The sequence below is a fragment of the Nycticebus coucang genome, chromosome 3 (genome assembly GCF_027406575.1).
Source record: "Nycticebus coucang isolate mNycCou1 chromosome 3, mNycCou1.pri, whole genome shotgun sequence".
Classification (NCBI taxonomy): domain Eukaryota; kingdom Metazoa; phylum Chordata; class Mammalia; order Primates; family Lorisidae; genus Nycticebus; species Nycticebus coucang.
In genome coordinates this window covers 28113802-28137969 of record NC_069782.1, presented here as the reverse complement: position 1 = coordinate 28137969, position 24168 = coordinate 28113802, and the positions used below count along the sequence as shown (strand labels likewise).

At 39.8% G+C, this 24168-nt stretch overlaps 2 protein-coding genes across 9 annotated transcripts in view; one reads left to right on the top strand and one right to left on the bottom strand.

Annotated features, from left to right (window-relative positions):
- Nucleotides 1-24168, top strand: part of CRADD (CASP2 and RIPK1 domain containing adaptor with death domain) — a 286998-nt gene that overhangs the window by 191383 nt on the left and 71447 nt on the right. The window lies entirely within an intron of this gene.
- LOC128580522 (hydroxysteroid dehydrogenase-like protein 2) lies at nt 10704-12073 on the bottom strand. Its single transcript, XM_053582442.1, has one exon. The coding sequence runs from the start codon at nt 12037-12039 to the stop codon at nt 10765-10767; it is 1275 nt and encodes a 424-aa protein (XP_053438417.1). The 5' UTR covers nt 12040-12073; the 3' UTR covers nt 10704-10764.

Genomic DNA, 24168 nt, shown 5'->3' with positions numbered 1-24168 from the left:
ATTTTGATAATTGTATAAATAGACACGTTAAGTAGCTAACATGTTAACAGACATGTGGTGCTTGGAAAAGTAGTTGTATTAAAGGCTGTAGCTTTTACTTATCTTGGGTAAAATACGTACTCCAACCAGTGAGGATGAAGGATATATATGAAGGCAGAATGAATACAGTTCTTGAATGTTGCCTTATCACTCACACAGGAGTGGTGGGCTTATAAGGCCACACATGGTCAAAGAAGTCCTCCATCTCCGCTGCTCAGGCTTTAATCCCCTTTGAATTTGGAAAATTCTTTCATCTGTGTCCTAGCTTTGTCATGTACTCTGTGTGACAATGGAACTAACTACCCTGTGATTGTCAGCTCAACCAGACTTAGTCTCCAGATTCCAGGTATTGATTGTCTAGTAGTATCACAAAACCTAGCGCTCCCAACTTATTAACACGTGTGATGACAGACAAGACAGGAGTTTCAGAGGAGAAACCTGGTATTGGCCTTCCCTATAGCTGTACCCACTTTGGCTCCAACTCACTAGAACCCTCGTCAGCTGGTTTAGGAGCCTAAGTGCATTAGGCTCACTGCCAGTATGTCTAGTAACCCAGTTTCTGATGGTAATCTTTTGATATGTAGTGAATAATTTTGTTTCAAAAAAATACAAGCAGGCTTGTGATTATTTTAAGAGTTAAGGTACAAATTGCTGTTGCTTCTGTTCTTCCTCTTCTTCCTCCTCCTCCTTCTCCTCCTCTTCTTCTTCTTCTCATTATTATTATTATTATTTTTTTTTCTGTTTAAAAGACCTTAGAATTAGCCAGATGAACTTTTGGGTTGGTGTGGGCCATGTTCTAAGCCTAGTTAAATCTATCATTAAGACAACAGTGTAGAAAGCAGAAAAGATAAGGATATAAACTAATAACCTTGTGCTTGTATACCGAGCATAGTTTAAAATTGTAATCAGCCTACATGACCTCTGTCATCCTTGATTACCCTCACTGTGTTGTACTTTTCTTTTAAAGCACTAATCATCACCTAAAATAGTTTATTTATGTTTATTACTTATTGAGTGCTTTTCCTTCCATTCTCTAAGTAAGTGGTATAGGTCAGGTATATCTCTCTCTTTTGTTTCACAGTGTACCTCAAGTGCATATTACGATGAACATAATAAGTGCTCAATAAACACTTGTTAATGAGTGTTGTGAGTGACTCTCCACGGGTTCTGTAGTATTAAGATTAGTTAAGCTGTGATCCATTTCTAAGCATACATCCTCACTGAAAGGAGCATAGCTGCTGTTGTAAGACTTAGGCCCATTACTCTGACCCTGGGGAACTGGAACAGACATGTGTCAGCCACACAGATAGAGGAGACGAGAGAGCCTGGATCCCTAAGGCCAAGAGCAGAGCTGGTGTTAAGCTGCTTATTCCAGGCCCTTCCTGTTCACTGCTGCATCCTTGCCATCTGGAATAGGGCCTGGTAGGTAGTAGATGCTCAATAAATATTTTTGAATGAGGAAAAGCAAAGTCTTCCCAATCAGTGGGTAGCCTTTGTGTATAGGAGTAGAAAGAGGAACAGTCCAAAGAGGAAATGGGTAAAATAGAAAAAAACGGATGAGAACATGTTTTAGAGGCATAAAACCTTAGCCCCTTTGCTTGTCCCATGTCTAGGGAATTTCTGAGCAGTGAGGACACATAGCCTCCTATCCTTTATCCACAGAGGAAGGCCTCCTGCCTCCTCCCCAAACTCCTACAGTTGGGGAGCCGTGAGCACCCTTTTCAGGCAGAACAGCAGTGACAAAAAATGATACGGCTTAAACAAAAAGTCCTTTACTTTCTTTGCCAGTCACTGTATTTGCTCATTTCATCACCATTGTCTTTATTTAGGGTTGAATGAGTTGTTACCTTTTAGGCACCATCACTTAAAGCTAACCATTTTGTTAGAAAATTTACTAAACAGAATTGTGTATTTCCCCATCTTCTTAATAAAGCATTTGGAAATCATTTAATATTTTCCTATTATTTCAAGATCATTTTGGAAATACCATGGTGCAGTACACTGAGGGGGTACTCCAAGTGGAGTCTCTCTTTACACTGAAGACCATATATTGTGGTGCTTTTTGGAATCTCATGCCTATTTTTTGTAGTCTTATTGTCTCTTCTCTCTAGGCTATTTGTGTTCATTTTCTAATGCTGTTCAAATGGCTTCCCCAAGAGTTTCCAGTCCCCCAAAATATATTCTGTCTGTGAATAGGTGGAAAAATAGGTGACTAAGTTTAGTAGGTTTGTTTAAAATATGAGGGAGGATTAATGTATGGACTTGGTGACATCCATGGTTCTCCTTTTTCATTTCTCCATCTCTAGTTCTTCTCAGCAATGTTGGGGGAGGACTGGCCTCATCAGACATGTGGCTTCTGGATAAATGAAGTGTTAATGACTTGTCATTTCTCTGTTCCAAATTTTAAAAGTAGTAGGATATCACTGCTTAAAATGTGTCAGTTTTTGAGATCACTTTTTTCTTAGCCTGGTTCTCATCAGACGTTGAGAAGGAGGAAATAGTAAAAGGAGGAAATAGTAATAGTAATAGTTGTTTGTTCTCCCAGCCTTTCCATTTCTGCAGGAAAAGAATTATGAGGAGGAGGAAGGGAAGGGGAAGTGTGCAGGGGAGTTTTCAAGGATTCCTCTGGTTTTGAAGTAGGAAAATTGATTGTAGAGGACCAAGGAGGAAGCAAGGAGGCCACTGAGGAGCCATGGCAATTGTGTATATGAGGGATGATGATGGCTTGGATCAGGGCAGAAATGGTACAGACACCAGTTAATTCTCATTGCTACTGAAATCACCACAGTTGGAGTTACTTCAAAAGATGTATTACCATATGTAGAATTAAAACCACTCCCCACCCTGTGGTCAAGAAATCCAACTTAGAATCTAGAACTGAGAATCTGGTGCTGAAGATTTATCAGAACATCTTTTTAACAAGGACCATGAGATTTTTCTCCATGGCTATTCTTATTATTTTATTTATCAAAGAAAGAAAATTTGAGAGCTTATATAGAAGCGCCACATAATTCTAATACAAATCTCTTTATCAATATCTAAATTTTTCTCATGGATACTAAGAAATGTAACTTAGGATAATTTGACTTATTTCTTTTAGTCAAAATATTTGTGATTCTTCATAGTTAAAGGGATAGCTCACAACAGGTTCATACTATAGTTCATGGCAGCTTTGAATAAAAGAAGAACATTTTTGTGTTTCAGAGTTTTAAATGCAATGGAAGGCTTTACATTCAGTATTGCTTGATTGTTAAGGCAAATTGTTTGATTGGTTATTAGCTTAATTTACATGAAAATTTATTAATTTTGGATTTGGTCAATCTTAATCTGATACCTCTTTTTGTTTTATTTATATTCGAAGGCTTCACTAAAATCCTAAGGATATGCAGTTTAACCTTGAATGTAGCCTTATATAATTTTGTTATGAGATACAGAAGTATAGAAACTTGAGGCTGGGACTGTTCACAGCTAAATCTTGTGAAATAAGTTCTAATAGTAATTTTGCAGCTATTATTTGTTGTATTTTTACGATATGCCTTGCTTCTTCTGAGCGATCGTCAACAGGTTTCCAAGAATCCAAGGACTAAGAAACATTCTACTAAGAACTTGAAATACCAAGGCATTTAGTTTTTGGAACTGTATGGTGTTTTATTACCTTTATAGTTTTGAGGACCAGCAAAATAGAGACGTGTACTGTGTTACACAATGCACTATGTTATAAATATGTTTTTTTTTGATTGCATGTGATGTAACTAGAATGGAAAAAAACACAGAAATAATAATTATTGATATAATCTTGCCCTGGTAGTGGGAGGGGGAGTGGGGAGAACAACATATGTGGAGAAAAATATCTGTTACCAATTACAGTAAAAATATTACAGTTAAAAAGAGTTGCATATATGTGTAATAATAAAACCTCCATCTAGCTTTCCTAAAAGTTTACGAACTTGTGTCTTTCTTTGCTTTGGAGCTTGGGAAAGGAAAAAGTTTCTTTTGGGTTCTTTGGATGAAAAAGTAATTCTTTTATTTTTCTCTCTGAATGTCTTCATCTTTTATTTTGGTGCCCGGAGAGCACTGTTGGACTATTTTGAAATCATTGCTAACTTTGTTACACTTTGCCTGCTGAGAGAGCCTTTGCCCAGCTCACTCTTCCTGTTTGGTCCTGTTGCTTGCTCCCTTTACCCTCACCTCTCTTCCTCTAGCCAAGGAAGGAACGCGTTAACCATGACTTTCTCTTTTAGGAGCCAACTTAAAAATGTGCACATTTATAGGAACCCTACCTCGGCCTGAGCTTAGAAAAACAAGCAATAGGAAATACAAGAAAACATACAGCTAAACTCAACAGATAGAAGCCGTTGCTGAAGGAAAAGAGAGAACAACAAAGACTGTTCATTAGATTTCCAGGAATGGGAATTATCAGTAGTCTGCTCTTTTCAAAATAAACTTTGATCTGGAGGTGACCGCCTAGCTAGTTACTGCCATCTGATGCGGGGGTGTGGCAAACAGGGGTATTGTTAGGTGTAAGATTGGTCTGCTAATTGAGGATATAATGGACCAACCCAGCCCCTGAAGAAGGAGAGAATGCTAGTCACTTGTCATTCTGGACCCTGTGAGCACAAAGGTAAGGAGAAGACGTTTAGTAGAAATGGAAAGAAGGAAAAGAGGATAGAAATACAGAAATGTTGGCCAAAGGAATTAGAGATAGGACAATCCATTACCTTCCTAATCTGTGCAATATCAATTATAAATGAATTTTCTCTTGGGAAAGGGCTAGCCTACTCAGTATGGCTGAAGGAAAAAGTGTCTGTAAGAAGAGGAGTGTACTTTCTACCCAATTTTGGAAAGCTTTTTTTTTAGAGATAGAGTCTCACTTTGTTGTCCTTGGTAGAGTGCGGTGGTATCACAGCTCACAGCAACCTCCAGCTCTTGGGCTTACGCAATTCTCTTGTCTCAGCCTCCCAAGTAGCTGGGACTATAGGCGCCTGCTACATTGCCCAGCTATTTTTTTGTTGCAGTTTGGCCGGGGCCAGGTTCAAACCTGCCACCCTCTGTATGTGGGGCCGGTGCCCTACTCACTGAGCCACAGGAGCCGCCCATATGGAAGGCTTTGAATGCCAGCCTGCATTTTTAGGCATTTGATGAATACATCTAAAAGGTTCATCATTTATTTTATCTAGGCACATTATATTTGTTATGAGAGCTTTTCCTAGTTCTTGCTTTTGTTTTGTAGAAAAATTAACTAGGTTGGCAGTGCCCATTGCCTGTTTTTAGAATAGATGTCTGAGATGTTAGAATCTTCGTATCATTTCTCCTACCCCGTAATCATTAGCATGTCATATGTATTGCTCACAACGTGCCAGATCAGGGCATGGGTACACACTGGAGGCTTCTCAGGAGGAACTGACAGTCAAGGGCATTCATGTCCTTATTGGTTTGTCATTCATTCATTCATTCATTGGACAAGCATCCACTAAACACCAGCAGTGTTGGGAGAGGCTCCCTGCTGTCCACACGCTTCTGTAATTCCCTGCCAGTTCCTCCAGTGATGATTTAGTGATGCTGTGAACATCAGGTGGCTTTAGCCAAGGTTGGGTTCGCCTCCTCAAGGAAGTGACGTTGGAGCTCAACCCTATGTGATGATCAAGGGGAAGACTGGTTGATGCAGATGGGCCTGCAATGCCAGGGCTGTATTGTGGGCACGTGGGACTGGAGGAGGAAGCCGCTGTGGTTGGAGTCCAGTGGGCGAAATGAGAAGGGGTGGGTGGTGAGAGTGGGCAGATTGGCGGTGTCCTTTGCCCTGGCTGCACGTTGCTGCAGTCAACTGCTGGCTTGGGCCATACCCCAGAACAATTAAATTAGAATCTCTAGGGTAGGACCTAGACATCAGCAATTCTAAAAAGTTTTAGGTGACTCTAATGTGGGTTTAGATTTATTCTGGTTATTTTGGGAAGCTTTGGGAGCGGAGTGATAGAATCATCTCTTCATTCCTTTAAAGATCACTTTGAAGCTGTGTGTAATGTGGGGGATAAATGAAGGAGAAGGGGGAAGAATGTCTTCAGGGAGACCTATTAAAAGCTCTAGTGGTGGTCTGAGTCGGACATGACAATGGCTATGGGGGCAAGTATGCGAAGTGGTCGATTTCTCAGGATGGGGAGTAAGGCTAAGAGGAAAATCAAGCATGGCTGTTTGTTTGCAGACCTGAGCAGTTGGGTGGGTGGAATGGCCACTTGTTGAACTAGGTAGGATAACTAAAAGAGGGGCAATTTTGGTGGTGCAGGGGGAGGACCTGTCAACCTGGGTTGTCATTATCCCTGGCAAACTCAAACTGCTCCTGTAACCCAGCACACAGGATAGCCCCTGAGTTGCTACAGCTCTTTAAATTCACACCTGTGTTGTAGCACTGTTAGGCTGCATTGCCTCGTATGGAGTCTGCCTTATTTTTGGCTGCGTTCACTGTGTGACCAAATTGGTATTATGAGCACTACTTTCATTTTGTGACAGATAGGAATGGAGGGAAAATTCTCAGTAATTTTCCCAATTTTAATTCTCTGTTGCTCAGTATGCTTTGAGCCCTGATGGATTTCTTGCTGATTTTCAGAAAATTCTGCTCATTCTTTAATATAAAGGAGGGAGAGATGAATACTGTGAATGCAGAAAATTGCAGTGTCTTTTTAGAGGATGAGCTTTGCTTTCCTGACACCTTCTGTGCTTTGCTTCTCCCCAACCTTAAAGGAAGCACTTCCCTGCTGCAATGAAAACCTAAAACAAAGATCCAACTCAGCAAAGTAAAAGCCCAATGAGCTTAAAATACATTCAAAAAGGTTAATAACTTGAAACCCTTTTTAAGCCAAAGAAAGGATTCATTGTCTTTAAAGTGACAGTCTACCCCTTCTGGGTTGCATCATGATGGATTCTGAACAATGACAGCCTGCAGACGTTGTGAGTAATAGCACCTACCGCTCTCTGGGCTATATAAGGCAAATCATTAATCAGTTAGTGTTTATTGCCTCCATTTCTGGGGTGGAGCTGAGGACAATAAAAGATTGTTCCTTGCCTTTAAAGGATTTGTAGTCTATTGGCTAGATATGCCTGGCTTTCTCGATCAGTTCATAAACAATGACATTATGCGGAATTGTGGAGAGAGAGCAGTGGATGTTGAAAGAAAGGGGAGGTCAGGCAGGAAGAGCTGTGAGGTCAGTGAAGGCCTCCTGGGCCCTATGTAGGGCTTGGCTCTTGAATATTTGGTTGAGGCAAGATGGAAGTTCACAGGACCTTAAATGATATATAAACCTTTGTTTAATGTTAAGTGCTGAAAGTTAAAATCTGCTTATTTTGAACTAATGTACACACAGATTAAAAATGCCAAAAGTTTCCTTTCTATTTCTGTCCCCGGTCCATCAGTTCCCCTTTGCAGAGGCAGTGCTGTGACTTTTTCTTTTATATCTTTCCAGTTATAACATCACACTTCTTCCATATGTATATAGCTTTCATATTTTAATTGGTGAAATATTTTCACTTCTAAAAATGTACCTCTTTCTAAGTGCTAACACAGTGAAGAACAGGTAAAGGAAACAAAACAGAAGCAAATTCACTTCCCTCTCGGGAGGCCTTAACTTTACCAGTCTGATCTGTGGGTGGTGAGCAACATGTGAGTGAGATTTTCTTTTCTTAAGGTATTTGCTGTCTAACTGACTGGAATACTGGTGGTTAGAAAGTAAGCAACTCAGAACTGGGTATTGCATTTTGCTAGAACTTCACATCTGTTTTCTTGAATCTCCTCACAACCACTCCACAATGTGGGTTTTTTCCTCCTTCTGCAGATGAGGAAGCTGGGACCCAGGCTAACAGCAAATAAGAGGTGGAGTTGACGTCCAAACCTGATCTTTTCTGCCATATCAGGGCCTTTCTGGACCCAAAGCTTTTGGTTCTGTTTTTTTTTTTTCTTTCCTGAGACAGAGTCTCACTATGTCACCCGGGAGAGTTCTGTGGCATCACAGCTCACAGCAACCTCCAACTCCCTGGGCTTAAGCGAGTCTCTTATCTCAGCCTCCCAAGCAGCTGGGACCACAGGTGCCCACCACAACACCTGGCCATTCCTTGGTTGCAGTTGTCATTGTTGCTTGGCAGGCCCCGGGCTGGGCTTGAACCCACCATCTCTGATGTACGTGTCTTGTGCCCCAGCTGTTGAGCTATAGGCACCGAGCTGGTTCTGTATTTTTGGTCTCATGCTGCCATATTCTCATATATATAAATCTATATATAATATGTATTTTTAATGTGGATAAGCTTCCTCTCTTTAAGTTTGTTAACCTGAAATGATGAGAGCCTATGAATAGCAAATACATACTTTTTCTTTTTTTTTATTCTAATTCTAATTAGCTTTTGGCTTCAAGTTTAGAAAAGTACTTTTTCTTTTTTTGCCCAGCATCTTTTTTGAATTAAATATTGTTGTCCACTGTTTTTTTTTTTTTAACAGGAAGGGTCTTACTCTATGTTGGAGTACAGTGGTGTGATGATAGCTCTCTGCAGTCTTATACTTCTGGCCTCAAGCAATCCCCCTGCCTTAGCCTTCTTAGTAGCTGAGACACCATGCCTAGCTGATTTTTAATTTCTGTAGAGATTGGGTCTCCCTGTATTGCCCAGGCTGGTTTCAAACTCTTGGCTTCCAAGTGATCCTCCCACCTAGGCCTTCCAAAGTGCTATGATTGCAAGTGTGTGCCACTGCACCTTGCCTTTTGCCCACTTTTAAAAGCAAAAAAATAAAATGGGGAAGACATCCTTTTCTTGCTTTTTGCACAGGCAGCATTTTTATTAGTGTGCATATGTGTAAATGTGGTCCCAGGGTGTGCTCACAGTGCTCATATCTCATGGCAGAAGGGGCTGCCGGGGCCTCCTACTCCCTTCTCAGTGATGATACTATACTAAAACAGTATAGCATCAGGATGGTGAAGATTCACTGGCTCTGAAACCATAGAGACGTTCATCAGTGTCCACTGCTGCTTACCTGTGGCCCACAGCTAGCAGCAGAAACACAATCTGTGTGACTGGTTCAGAGAATATAAAGAGTTCAGTGTGGTGAGCAGGCCGAGGGTGAGGGCCAGCCAGGGTCAAGAGACCATGCGAGAGCCAGTCTCATGGCTTAGATTTTGAAGGGTCTTATAAATCACATTATGGATTTGGGATTTTTTTTCCTTGGGAGTTATTTTAATCAGGGGATCAGACATGATCAGGTTTTTGGCTTAAGAATGATCACTCTGGCTGCTCCATGAGCGATGAATTGGAAGTGACAACAGTGGGGGGCGAGGAGGACTATTTGGAGGCTTGCACTAATGCCAGTGAGAAGCGATCATGGCAAAGGAGCTGGGGGGAAATGGGAGAATTCTAGAAATTCTTAGGGATAGAAGAGAACAGGGCTTGATGTGGGAGATGAGGGAGAGGGAGGACTCAAGACTAACTTCAGGGTTCGGTTTTGTGCGCCTCTTTGGCTGGAGAAGCTCTCAGCTGACATAAACCTTAAAGAGGAGTGATTTCTGATAGATTTTTTTTTTTTTTTTTTTTTTAGGGAAAAAATTATTTTATTTTAGGACATTATTTGCATAGTTTTAAATAGGATACATACTCCCATTAGTTAAATTATTAATACATTAATAATATTTTCCTATAGATAACAGCACCTGGAAAGCTAGTTAACAAATGGTTTTGTTTCATTTAGTCTCTACAAGTAGTGTTTATTAAGTAGATAATGTGATTTTTGTGAAATACACTGTAGTAAAAAAAAAATTTTTTTTTTTGAGTCTGAGTCACAAGCGTCGCCCTGGGTAGAGTGCCGTGGTGTCACAGCTCACAGCAACCTCAAGCTCCCGGTCTGAAGTGATTCTCTTAAGTGATTCCCAAGTAGCTGAGACTATAGGTGACTGCCATAACACCCGACTATTTTTTTTTTGCCTCAGCGCCCACAGCACAGTGGTTAGGGTGCCAGCCACATACACTGAAGGTGGCAGGTTCGAACCTGGCTTAGGCCACCTAACCAACAATGACAAGTCCCAGCTACTTGGAAGGCTGAGACAAGAAAATCGGTTGAGCCCAACAGTTTAAGGCTGCTGTGAGCTGTGACACCACAGCACTCCACCAAGGGGGACATAGTGAGACTGTCTCAAAAAAAAAATTTTCTTTTTATTGTTGAGGATTTATTGCTGGCTATTCTTTTGTTGTTGTTGCAGTTGTCACTGTTGGCCCGGGCTGGGTTTGAAACCTCCAGCTCCGGTATACATGGTCAGTGCCCTACCCACTGAGCTATGGGCATTGCCAGAAAATTTCCTTTATAAGTATTTAAAAATCTAAAACATCATTAATATACAATCCCAAACTCAATCATTTTACATGAGCAGGTGCTTCCAAAGGAGTGAATTTTATTGCTTGAGCCTGACTACTTGCTAATGATACTTTTCCTGACAGAAGATAGTAAATTAGATACAAGGCTCAGCAAAACTCTCGAAATCTAAAAAACATACTGTCTTAGAATTCCACTTAATGAAGCTTCTGTTTAATTAGCCAACTGTTTTAATTGCAATTTCAAGTCTTACAGATACAGAAATTCTATCTTTTTCCAGAACGAACATGCATATCCTTATAATACAATAGGGAAGAAAACCAACAACAATAGATTTTAGTTTTGAGTTTTTTACTTTGTGAACATAGCAGTCGACATATTTTTTTTCTTTTCTTTCACAGTTTGGCATTCATCTGATTCATTAGCTTCTCCAATTTGATTGCTAGGGCCATGTTTCCTTTAATCTTCAATCTTCCTGACATGAATGCCATTGTTGGTTTTAGTTTCCCTGAAAACATTTTCACAAAATCTTCTGTAGACATGCTCATCACCACATCGACCCGATCAGAAGGCTCTCCATATCCGACTTTCCCACCTTTGCTTTTCAGATCAAGAAACCATATGCCACCATCTTCACCTGAGAGTTCAAACAGATAGATTGCTTGAGTGGCTTTAACCACGTCATCACTGAGAGAGTCTTTAACAATTTTAAATGTTTCTTCCACAGCTCCAGCATGTGCTTTTGGTTGTGGCTGCAGCTGTGGCTGGGGCTGTGGCTTTTCTTCTTTGACCTCTGGAATACCACCCTGTGATTCCATTTTCTTGGTAACCGTTTCTGGGTGTTCATCTAAGAAGAAATCTGGTATCAAAGGATGGCCTGGTTTAACTGCATAGATGTCAAAGTTTTTTATTCCTTCTTCTTTTAAGATATTTTCATCAATAATAAAGTTGCCAGTAAAACTTTTTGGTTTTTTGAAAATGGAATATGCAGCGTCTGCGATGATATCAGCTTTTCTACACTGGCTTTCGATACCAGAACCGCCCAGCATATCCATGGCAGCGGTGTGTATAGCTGTTTTAGGCCACAATGCATTGACTGCAATTTCTCCTTTAAATTCTTCTGCCATTCCAAGTACACACATAGACATACCATACTTAGCAATGGTATAAGCACAGTGCTGTTTGAACCACATTGGATTTAGGTTCAGCGGTGGGCTGAGATTAAGGATATGAGCGATTTTACTCTTTTTCAAATAAGGAATACATGCTTTAGATGTAAGGTAGGTGCCTCTGGTGTTCACACTCATCATCAAATCCACTCTCTTTGTAGGTGTTTCCAATGTGTTGGTCAAGCTAATAGCACTGGCATTATTGACCAAAATATCAATTCCTCCAAATTTCTTGACCGCCTTCTCGACTGCATCACTGATTTGCTGTTCATCTCTCACATCAACAACACATGGCAAGGCCTTTCCTCCAACTGCTTCAATCTCTTCAGCAGCAGTGTAGATTGTGCCCTGAAGTTTTGGGTGTGCGTGGGTGGTCTTCGCAGCAATGACAATATTTGCTCCATCCTTTGCTGCTTTCAATGCAATAGCTTTGCCAATGCCACGGCTGGCACCTGTGATAAACACGGTACATCCTGCTAGCTTCCCGGTGTTGGGTAACATGACTTTCGCAGACCAGAGAACTTGGCGGCCGCAAGCAGAGTCGATAGATTTTAATAAAATAAAGTTATGTCAAGTTTCAGATATCATGTCATTTCATGTTCTTTTTAGATTTTTCATTTTAAAAAATTTCTTCTAAATTTTTCATGGGAAGAGGGTTTGTTTATTTATTTATTTATTTGAGACTGGCCTCCCAAATATTGGGATTACAGGCAGGAGCCACTGTGTTCTGCTGGGGAGAGAGTTTAAAAGTTTCAATTGCTCAGGAAATTGACCTTGCTGCTGGAGAAGGGATTGTGGTATCCTTGTAACAATTTTCTTCCTCATTATGGAACTCCTGGTGATACTATTGTGATTTTATTTTTTGTTTGTAAGGAATGGAGTGGCTATCGTTATAATATACAAAAATTTATTTCTCCTAATAATTTTTTGTGATGAGTTTTTTTATAAGCAGAAATGTTTGGAATTTAAGTTTCTGTGAGTGTGGTAAAGAAGATAAGTACCTCATATAAATGAAAGGCAGTCATTCAATTTTGGATTATTTGGGAAAGAAGTCTCTGTAGGGAAATGAACTTACAGGATAGTTAAATTTCTCCAATTCAGAAATTCTGAATTATCTTCCGCACCCCCCCCCCCGCTGTCCCCCCAATTGGGAAAGTAGTTGAGGTATGGCTGAATGAACATTTTGGATTTCGAGTATGGTTATAGGTTTGAAATGTAATATGTAGTGTAGGTCCATTCCAGAGAGCAAAACATACTCAATATTTTTGAAATTATCAGTGAGGAGATTGATGCATTTGTTATGCCTGAAGATAAACATTATTTTAGCACAAACTGCCTGTGGCTCAGTGAGTAAAGGCTTTTGGAAAAATTATTCAGAGAGAGATCAAGCAGGAGTTATTGGCTATAATTTTTGTTTTTAAAGGCAGTCTTAATAAATAATAATAGCAGTGATAATAGTGGCTCACATGTACATAGAGCTCTGCAGTTTACCGTGCTCTTTGTAGTGGGTGATCCGGATAGCCCTCTGTGAAGTAATTAGGCAGGGCAGATATTATCCCCATTTTATGGAAGAGGAACCTGAGATCTAAAAGTTTACCTGAGATCCTCTGCTTCCTGGAGTCATACTTTTCCCTGTGGCTCATGATGGGATCCACGGTGCAGCCGTGTGGGGAGAAGGAAGGCCTTTTAAGAAAACTGGCTCTTCTAGGATTACGGTAGAGGTTTACAGTATAAAAAGCACAACTCCCTCACACCGTGAATGGAAACAAAAAAGATCGTGGACTAAGTGTGATGGGTTATTTCTCGTTTATTTCTTTTCCAGTAAAGTTTATTTGTTCTTTGTTTCCATGTCTTCTGTTTGCGTTCTTTGGAAAAGCATCAGTTAGTGCCAGAGGTTTCGGGAAAAAAAGTTATGGGAAAAATGCTGAAGTTGAGAATGTTTTATTTATCAACATTTTTTCTAAGAATGAGTATAAAACTGTCATGTATGATTTTAGCAGAATACCTTGGTCCAGATGGAGGAGTGGCAACCAGTAATCCTTGGAGGCATAGTTTAAGAACCACTAACAGAAGCATTTTGAAAGTGATTGAAATTGACATTCTTAAAGGGGTAGTTTATTGCCTTCTGAGGAACATTTGTTTCGAGTTTTAAATTATTCATTTTTGAAGGAAAAACCTTACTTTTAAGATATAGCTGGTAAATACAGAAAACTCAAAGTGCCTGCCTGTTCTGACAGCTTAAATCAGCCAAGTTACTAAGTTGCTGGTTATTTTTGAAATTCTTTACCCCCGCCCCCCCCCCAAGCCTTCCTGTAGTGCATTTTAAGATTCTGAGGCCCAGCTTAGCAGATGGGCCATGCCACCATGCACCATGCTGTGTTTTCTGCACCCCTTATCCCATTACAACATCTTTTGCTACCCATTTTTGATTTAGCCACTGATACTCAGTGTAATTAAAGATACTGTATTTTCTGGGGCGGTGCCTGTGGCTCAAAGGAGTAGGGCACTGGCCCCATATACTGGAGGTGGCGGGTTCAAGCCTGGCCCCGGCCAAAAGCTGAAAAAAAAAAAAAAGAAAAGAGTGGAAAGAAACATAACAAAATATTAAAAATGAAAAAAAAAGATATTGTATTTTCTGATTAAAACAAAAGCTTATAAGACTCCCAGTTGTCACCTATAACAATATACTTGCCTTTGGAGTTGCCCGTTGGGATGTATTATCTGATCTGAACTGTTCAAACTGCTTCTTGCCATGGTGGGACTTCTCTCTGGCCACTGTCCTCTAGTCCCGTTATTGATCTGGCAGAGCTCCTAATGCTTTGATCAAGGTTAAAGTTAACTTCAAGGTGAAATTGGTCCTAGTGAAATTAGTTGTCCATGTGCCCCCTTCTCAGAAAACAGATGTTTTAAATGTTAATGGTGTCAACTATCCTTTGCTGGGAGGTAGCAAGTCAAAACTTATCTGTGGAATGTAAGCTTCACGAGAGCAGTGATCTCGTTTTATTCATCTTTGTATTCCTAGTGTCCAGAACAGTACCTGGAACATTATAGAAGAAGATTTGTTGATTAAAGGGTGAAACTTCCCTGTAGATAGCTGCCTCAACTTGGAATAGAGATCTGTGTGTTGAGAACTCCTGGACCAGCCTGGGCGTGGACACATTTCTGGGATTTTCTCCCTCTCATGTGTACCTTCCCTAACACGAGGGCCTTCTCCTTTCCGTCTAGTCTTAAGGAGAAAGTCCACTGCTTATGCTCTCCAGATTATTAAATCTCACATTCATAAAGGATCTTACTTCCTCACATCTATCTGTGTGTTCCAAGCTTCAGCCATGTGCAAATGGTCCTAACCAACGCATTTATTTCTTTATATCCTTTTCCTTCCAGAGGTTGGGTGAAGGGTGAAACTGTGAGTTTCTATTCTCTACTTCCCGTAAGCATTAACTTGAGCCACAAACTTTCCCTTATTAACGTCATTTCCCTCAGATCCCTCAGGCTTCACTTCGTGTCCCCAGCATCTTGCCAGTAGGTTGAGCTGTGAGGTGTTGGCATCTGTTTTATTGTTATATCACGTGTACGTGTGTTCTGTCTTCCTGATGAGGTACGCTCTTCATTTTTTAAGCTAACATTTATTAAGGTTTACCATGTGTCAGGTCCCATGCTTACAGCTTTAGGTCCTACGTTATCACTCATTCTCACAGCAACTGTTTGTGGTCTGTGGGATTATCCCCATTTTACAGATGAGAAACCAGGGCTTTAGAGAAAAGATGTGCCCAAGGAGGTACAGGTAGCGAGTGGCAGAGCTGGGGTTTCAATTTTGATTTTTTTAATTTAAAAGCCTTAATTGTTCACATTCAGATGCTTAGAGGAAGGAAGAGAATCACATCATCTGCTTCTTGCAAACACCACCATCCTTCAGGAATATGCCGTAGAGCGCTCCCAGATCAGCTTCTTATGACATGAAAAGATGTATTTTTAAAAATGTAATCAGTACAGGTCCTCTGAGGAAATACACACAATCAAGTCAAATTAATCATCCTCTGAAACCCTTTCAATTAAGATATGCCAGAATATATTTTGGAATATATTCTTCCACATTTCTAATGCAAAGAGCCAAGTATATAAACTAGAAGCACTCTGAAATGCATTCTGCTAATAAATTTCTCTTTCATAGAACCAATGGTAAGTGGTTACTAAGAGACTTTTCTTTTTTTTTTAAGACGGAGTCTCACTCTGTCACCCTGCATAGAGTGCTACGGCATCACAGCTCACAGCAACCTCAATCTCTCAGGCTTACGTGATCCTCTTGCCTCAGCCTCCCCAGTAGCTGGGACTACAGGCACCTGACACAACACCTGTCTAGTTTTTCTACTTTTAATAGAGAAGCGATCGCTATCTTGGCTCAGGCTAGTCTGTAACTCCTGAGCTCCGGTAGTCCACCTACCGTGGCCTCACAGGGGGCTAGGATGACAGGCCTGAGCTGCCACATCTGGCAACAGCCATTTTTTTTTTTTTTTTTTTTAATCTCAGTCTTCTTTATGCCAATTGAACTTATTATAATTATGTAATCCAATTAAATATTACATAAACCAACGAAATAGGAATGTGAACACAGAGATTTTGTCTCCAATAAAATCAGGTTGAATGTTTTAGCAAAGTGTGAATAAGGCGAATCTCTAAAATAATTGCTCTGGAATTCAGATCGGATGGAACAACTGTGAAAGATTTGAAGAGAAATGTTAAAAGTCATGAAGGAAATCAACATTCATATTACTTCTCAAGTGTATTAAATTTTTATTCCATGTTAAAGAAACTAAAACTGAAAATAGAGAGGATAGATTATAGATATGATTTATGCAGGGAAGATGATATGGAATTTGAGTACTCAAGTACTCAAGTCCTCAACGTTCAGTCAGAATAAAATGCTTTTGGCAGAAGGTGTTAACCTTCTTACGAGTCTTCACTTCCACTAGGTTTTGAAATTAAGCAATTAACTTCTGGTCCTAAATGCGTTAGATAACAATGTTTCTACCGTATATATCTCAAAAGAGAATTAATACACTTTGCTAAGCAGCTTCTTACACGTACTACCTCACAGACATATTTCCAAACCGTTAATATAGATGGAAATATTTTATGGCAATAGGACATACATGCAGAAAAGTAAACAAATCCTAAGTACACAGCTCAGCAAGTAATCACAAAGTGAACACATCCATGTAGTCCCTTGGTCAAGAAATAATATGTCTTACATCCCTAGAAGCCTCCTACGGCACCTTCTTCCCCTCCAGAGATGATGGCTATTTTGAATCTAACATTATAGTATTTATTTTTTAACTTGATATAAAAGTATGTAGTTTCTTGTTTTTGACCTAGTCAACATTTGTTTGTGAGATTCATCCATGTTTTTTTTTAACATGTATTAGTTCTTCATTCATTTATTGCTGTACACGTATGTTACTCCATGAAAAGAGCACGCTGCCATGTTGTTTGTTGTTAATGGCCAATGGGTTGTTTCCAGTTTTGGCTATTTTGAAAAATATTGCTGTGAACATTGCCGGTTGGCATCCATGCTCAGGTTTTGAAGTTGTTTGTTAGTTCATATGCCTAGGAATGGAGTTGGTGGGGCATAGGACACGTGTCTATTCAACTTTAGGAAATATTGCTGAAATGGTTGCACTAATCTATAGCTCCATCATCAATTTGTGTAAATTGTGATTGCTCCACAACTTCAACAAGACTTGTATTATTAGTGTTATTGATTTTGTTCAGCCTGGTAGGCGTGTTGTAGTATCTTGTAACTTTAACTTGCATTTTCCTGGTGGTTAATGAGGTTGAGCGCTTTCTGATACGTTTATTGAGCATCTGGTTATCTTTCTTGGGGTGGTGTTGAACTTGTTTAAGGTTCTAGCCCACTTTTCTATAGACTTGTCAGACATTTCCATATTTGTTTCTACTTTATATTTTAGATATAATTTCCTTATTGGTTATATGTGTTAGAAATATTTTTTCCCACTTCCTGCCATACCTTTATTGCTCTCTCCACAGGGTTAACGGAGGTTCCCAGTTTGAACGTTACCCAGTTTACCAGTCTTTTTCTTTGTTGTTAGTACTTCCTGACTCTCTTTCCTTATCCCCAAGGTCAGGACGAGATTCTCCCATGTTATTTTCTATCACCTTTATTGTTTTACCTTTCACATTCGGATCTACAATTCCCATGGGATTAATTTTTGTATCTGATGAGAAATTAGAGTTACATTTCATTTTATTCTACACTGGTATTCAGTTGATCGGGTAGCATTAATCCCAAAGACCATTCACTCCCCATTACTCTTCACTGCCACCTTTTTCATAAGTCACGTATCCCACATGCGTAGGTCCAGTTCTGAACTCTCTATTCTCTCCCCACTGGTATATTTGTCTTATTCTAATAATATATGCTTTGATTCCTGTAGCTTAATAAACTAAATACAAGGTCTTCTTTTTACCAATTCCTGGAGAGTCTTGTTTGTTCTCGGCCCTTCACATTTCCAAATAAAGCTTTTGGAACAGTTTCTGCAAATCCACACAGAGACGCAATCAGACTCGCAGAGACTTTAACTGAGATTAATTTGAATCTATTTGCTTTTATAATCAAATCTATAAGGGAACTGTTATCTCTGTAATATTGAGCCTTTCAATACATGTGCATGGAATATCTTGTCATTTATTTGGATTTACTTGCATTCTCTCAATGTTATATATTTTAGTTTTATCTCTAACGTAATTCAGTGACTACAGAATATTTTGTGGGTAACACATCAGAATGCATTTAACGCTCTTATATTGTAAATCTAAGTTGTTTCTGTTTTGTTTCATTGTTATAAACAATATGATTGTGAACATTCATATATACATTTTTTAGTACCTTTCTATGTCCTTGGAATTAACCACTGAAACTGAAATTTCTTTTTTTTTTTTTTATTGTTGGGGATTCATTGAGGGTACAATAAGCCAGGTTACACTGATTGCAACTGTTAGGTAAAGTCCCTCTTACTGAAACTGAAATTTCTGAATCATATGGCATGTCCCTTCATCTTCCCTGGTAAATTTTATCATTTTAAACCCTCACTCGGAGTTATATTAGGTTTTACTCTTATGAACCTGGAGAATAACCCATTGTACTTTCAATTTGAATTTTTTTTTTTTTTTTTTTTTTTTAGAGACAGAGTCTCACTGTACCGCCCTTGGGTAGAGTGCCGTGGCGTCACAAGGCTCACAGCAACCTCTAACTCTTGGGCTTACGCGATTCTCTTGCCTCAGCCTCCTGAGCAGCTGGGACTACAGGCGCCCGCCACAACGCCCGGCTATTTTTTTGTTGCAGTTTGGCCGGGGCTGGGTTTGAACCCGCCACCCTCGGCATATGGGGCCGGCGCCCTACTCACTGAGCCACAGGCGCCGCCCTTTTTTTTTTTTTTTTTTGAGACACTCAACAATGTCACCCTGGGTTGAATGCCATGGTGTCACAGCTGACAGCAACCTCCAGCTCTTGGGCTTAAGCGATTCTCTTGCCTCAGCCTCCCAAATAGCTGGGACTACAGATGCCCCCCACAATGCCCGGCTATTTTTTGTTGCAGTCGTCATTGTTGTTTAGCAGACCCAGGCTGGGCTTAAACCCACCAGCCTTGGTGTATGTGGCTGGCACCATAACGACTGAGCTATGGATGCTGAGCTTCAGTTTGAATTTTTTTTGTTACTAGAGAGAGTTGACAAGTTTTCATTTGACCATTTGTAGTTCTTTTGTGAATAGTCTTTCATAGCTTTTACTCAGTATTTCTATCTTTTTCTTATTAATCAGTAAGTTCTCTTTCTATGTCATACATAACCCGTTGTCACATTCATGATACATGTATAAAACGTAAGCTGTACAATACAGGAATTAACCAGTATACTTTTGTTACTAGAGTGGGCCTTCGCAGAAGAACTAAAAAAGAAAACTTCATTGAGCCTAATCAAATCGTGATTATTTCCCAAGTGTTAATGTCATCCACATGCTTAGAAACATTATAGTTTAATGTTTAATAGCAGGGCTTAATAGCAGGAATGATAAGCAACTAGATGAAGTGGAAGAAAGATAATAGATAAAGTGGGAAGTGGGAAGGTCGTTGAAATTAGCTCCAGAAGAGGGAGTTCTAGACATGACCCCACTGCTCTTTACCTCTGTGATCTTGACTAAACGACATATTCTCTCTGAGCCTGAATTTCATCATCTATATATAGATTATATAATGACTACGTTTATGGTCATTTATCTCCCAAGGCTACAATGTGTGAGAAAAAGTACTGCAAACAGTAAAAGTTAAACAGTACGTATTATACTGCTGACCTGTGTGTTGTGATTGTAGCAATTTAAATGTATACTTTATTAAAATTATCATCTTTTGAGGTAATCTAATATATAAAGTATTCAGCCTAACAAACATCTTTGTGGGTCTGTGGTTTGTGGGTTTGTACTAATTTGCATGACTCCTTAAAAAAAAAAATGATTCATTGCAGTTAAAAAAAATGCAGCTGATGTTCTTTGTGACCATTCAGAGTGTGTTTGTGGTTTATCGGCTTCTATGGCATTAGGCTCCTGTGTCCCGTGTTGCTGGTCCTATAGGCCTGTTAGCCACCATTCTAGTAAGAGCCACTTTGATGAGGGCACTCCATTAAAAGAGTACTGAAGTTGGAAATTTCTATTTCAGTCATTTTATTAACATGGACCCTTTACAAAAGAGGCAATAGGAAATTTGCGTTGCAAAGGATAGCTTATTTCTTTTTAGAACTCTTGAAGCCAGGTAATTTATAATTATGTCTCTGCCGTAGCCTTTTATTTTCCTTTGCAAAGGAACTCTCTTTCCTTCTGACACCTCATACTGGAAGCTGGTCTTCATCTCCCCAGAATTAATTAACATGCAATACCTGTCTAGAGACCTGGGAATGCTGCCTTTGCAATTAGCATTTAAATGTCACTTTTAATGATGTTAGATTGACTCTTTTAAAGGAGAATTAAAATGGCATAGTCATCTCCTGATTATTTCCTAGAGCGTATTATTGATATTTCTGAAGATCTAGTCTTAGTGGGCACTTTGATCTTCCACTTTTCACAGGCTAATTGCGTCAAACCCAGGGTGGGGCTTGGTGGCCTGGCCATCCTTTGCCTCTGGTTTTCTAGGGGTCTGCTCGTCATGTCCTGCACTGCTTCTAAGTAACACGTTTATTTACAAAGGAGCAGCACCTGCAAGAATTAATAACAACAAGTAAAGGGACTCAGGAGCAAGGAGGGAAGTATAGAGGTGCTTTGGTAGTGAGAGAAATAAAAAAGACCAATTTTGGAGTTAGAGATCCATAGGTTCAAATCTTGCCTATGCCACTTTTTTTTCTTTCCTTTTTTTTTTTTGAGACCGAGTCTCACTATGTCGCCCTTGGTAGAGTGCCGTGGCCTCACAGCTCACAGCTCACAGCAACCTCCAACTCTTGGGCTTAAGCGATTCTCTTGCCTCAGCTTCCCAACTAGCTGGGACTACAGGCACCCGCTACAATGCCCGGCTATTTTTATTTTTTGGTTGTAGTTGTCGTTGTTTGGCAGGCCTGGGCTGGATTTGAATCCTCTAGCTCCGGTGTATGTGGCTGGCACCCTAGCTGCTGAGCTACAGGCGTCAAGCCTGCGTATGCAACTTTGAAGCTGTGTGCTGTTGAACAAGTTACTTCATCAACTATTAACTGGATAAACAAAATGTGGTGTATACATACAATAAAATGTTATTCAGCAATAAAAACTCCAGTGTGAATGAACCTTGAAACCATTATGCTAAATGAAAGAAGCCAGTCATAAGACACCACGCCTATTTATATAAAATGTCCAGAATGGGCAAATCAATAGAGACAGAAAGTAGATTAGTGGTTGCATGGGGTGGAGAGGTGTGGGGATTTGGCGAGTGACTGCCAGTAGCTACAGGGCTTCTTTGTGGGGTGATGGAAATGTTCTAAAATTAGATTGTGGTGATGGTTGCACAATTCTATGAATATATTAAAAACCATTGAATCGCATATTTTAAATGGGTAAATTTTATGATATGTGAATTTTGTGTCAATAAAACTATTAAAAAAATTAAATGTTGGCAGGATATATGAGATGGGGTGGTCTGGAAAGGATGAGTGCATGGCCATTGTCATAGATTGTGGGCCAGGCAGGGAGCCGGTGGTACAGCCAGAGAGACAGGGAATTTAGATGAGGAAAGGCAGGAAAGACAAGGAAAGACAGGAAAGGCAGGGAATTTAGATGAGGAAAGGAAACCCAGCTGAGCATTCAGGTGACTGTGAAGTCTAGCTACAGGGGTGGATGGAGGAGTTTTCTCCCCAGCCAAACAGAGACAAGAGGCAGTTAAAGGCATGACCCAGTCAGGGTCAGAACTGAGGTTAGTACACTGAATTACTGACTCGTTGTTCTTGTTCAGTCCTTCGAATACACAGAAGATACTGTTCTCCTGGAAGGCGGTAATAGTTTCCTTTGCTGACCTAGAAATGCCTGCTGTGCTCCAGCGTTTGGAAAAGAAAGGTCAGACAGAAGAAGCTGAGCTCAGCTGCTGAGTCAAGGAAAAGAAGGAGGAAGACCTAGGGTCACCAATGAAGATGAGGCCCTTGTTTGTGGATAAGCGTAAATAGTTTTAAATCCAGCAATTAAGCTTTTTCTATGCAGTGGAAGTGACTGTACTTTTGGAATGTGTTTGCTTGTAAATATCAGGATAAGAATGTTTAAAAGGAAGTTGTGATTTTAAATGGCCCCTGGGTTGTGCTGATGGATAAAATTGAGCTCAGGGGACTAGGGTTGATCTTACACTATACACTGTGAGTTAAAGGAAAATCAACACGCCTTTCTGCTAAACCCAATTTTCCTTGTGATGCGGCTTTTTGGCTTTTTGAACGTGCTCTTTACTTCTCTTTCCCTATCATCCTGGCTCTGTAGCATAGATTAGGTCAGACCGTAATATCCAGCATCTTAATTACTTTCAGGTCCGAGGTTTTTAACTTCTGATGGAACTGAGATTTGCATAGTTCAGTTTTGAAGATTTTTAGGTGACTACTGCTTGTTTATTGGCAGTTCACTTCAGAAAGCCAAACAGTGTACGTGTGGTTCAGTATTGACCTAATAGCAAAATAATTTGGGGCCAGACAGAAGTGCTTCTCTTTGTCACTATATTTGATTTATTACCCTGGATACATATGCTTTATTCTCCAAAAACTTCATTGAAGAATATTCTGTGGATTTTAAATAGTCCTTGTGCTTGATTCGGATGTAAACAGGAATCTCACCTACTTTTAAACTTTTCCAAGAAATAACATTTCCTCTGGTTTTATTTTGAATTGCTAAAGAACCTTTAGCAATGAGAGAAAATTTGGTTGATGATTCAGAGTGTGAGGGAGAGGAAGAGAGTGATTCTGGCACATGTGCATGAGTTGAATGACAACTAGTGGATATTTTTACATTTATTGCTATTCTTAGTCTGAGGCCTGTAGCTGGGTAGGGAAAGTAACTAAAGCTCAGTTATACTTATCAGACTTAGAGATTTTACTTTGAATATATATCAATGGCGAGGCCTTTGGGAAATTTTCCATATGCTTAGCTGATGATCGAAATACTGTCCCTCTCCCATGGAATTTCCTCTCATTCAATAAACGACAACTTGAACCCCAAGATATTTAAAATTGCTCTTTATTTCTGGCTATTAGCCAGCTCTTAACCATTATATATAGCTGTACAGGGTTTTGGTTTGCTTTTGCTTTGGAGCTTTAAAGATAGTCAGTTATTGGCCTCTGTTAGAATTCATTTTTGTGCTCTCATATTAGGATTCTGGAAATAGCAGTGAATTCACAAGAGGCCTCAAGAATGTTAAGAGCAAGGTCTTTCCACCACATGCTGGGTTGAGTTTGGAGTAGGAGCTTTCACCTTTACCAACCCCCTTCAAAATGGTGACTGTGAACTATTATGACTTAACTTCAGATCGTTGCCTGTTCTCTTGTCAGTAGAGCCAAGCATTTTAATTATGCTTGAACAACTATGATTGGTCAGTGTGGACAAGGGAAGGAGAGTCTCGTTTTACTGGTTTATGATACTGCACATTCTTAGGTTTAGCTAAATGTCAAAATTGCCAGAAGCCAAGGTACAGTCTTCATTGATGAAGATTTTAATTCTCTCTAATGTCTGATAGATGTTTCAAGCCCCAGAAAACAAAAGACTTTGTTTTGTCATATTCTTTTTTTAAAAACCACAGATTGAAGAAGCAATGAGATAAAAATACAGTCGGGTCTCCATAGTCGACCACCTCCTACACTGACCACTTTCTTAAGGTGACCTGAATTTTCATAGACTGGACATGACCACATGGACGTATCAGTACAATAGACCTATTTCCTTACATGGACCACCTCCATATGTGGACCAGTTTGTTACAGTCCTTTGGGTGGTCACCTTACAGAGATTCAACTGTACTCCTCTGAACTTACTTCTAATCAACTAGAAAAACTGAAGTAGAATTGACTAGAACCTTAGGATGGAGTAACTATGATAGTATAGTTTGGTAAATGCAAAAGTAAGGAAAGTTGGATAAACAA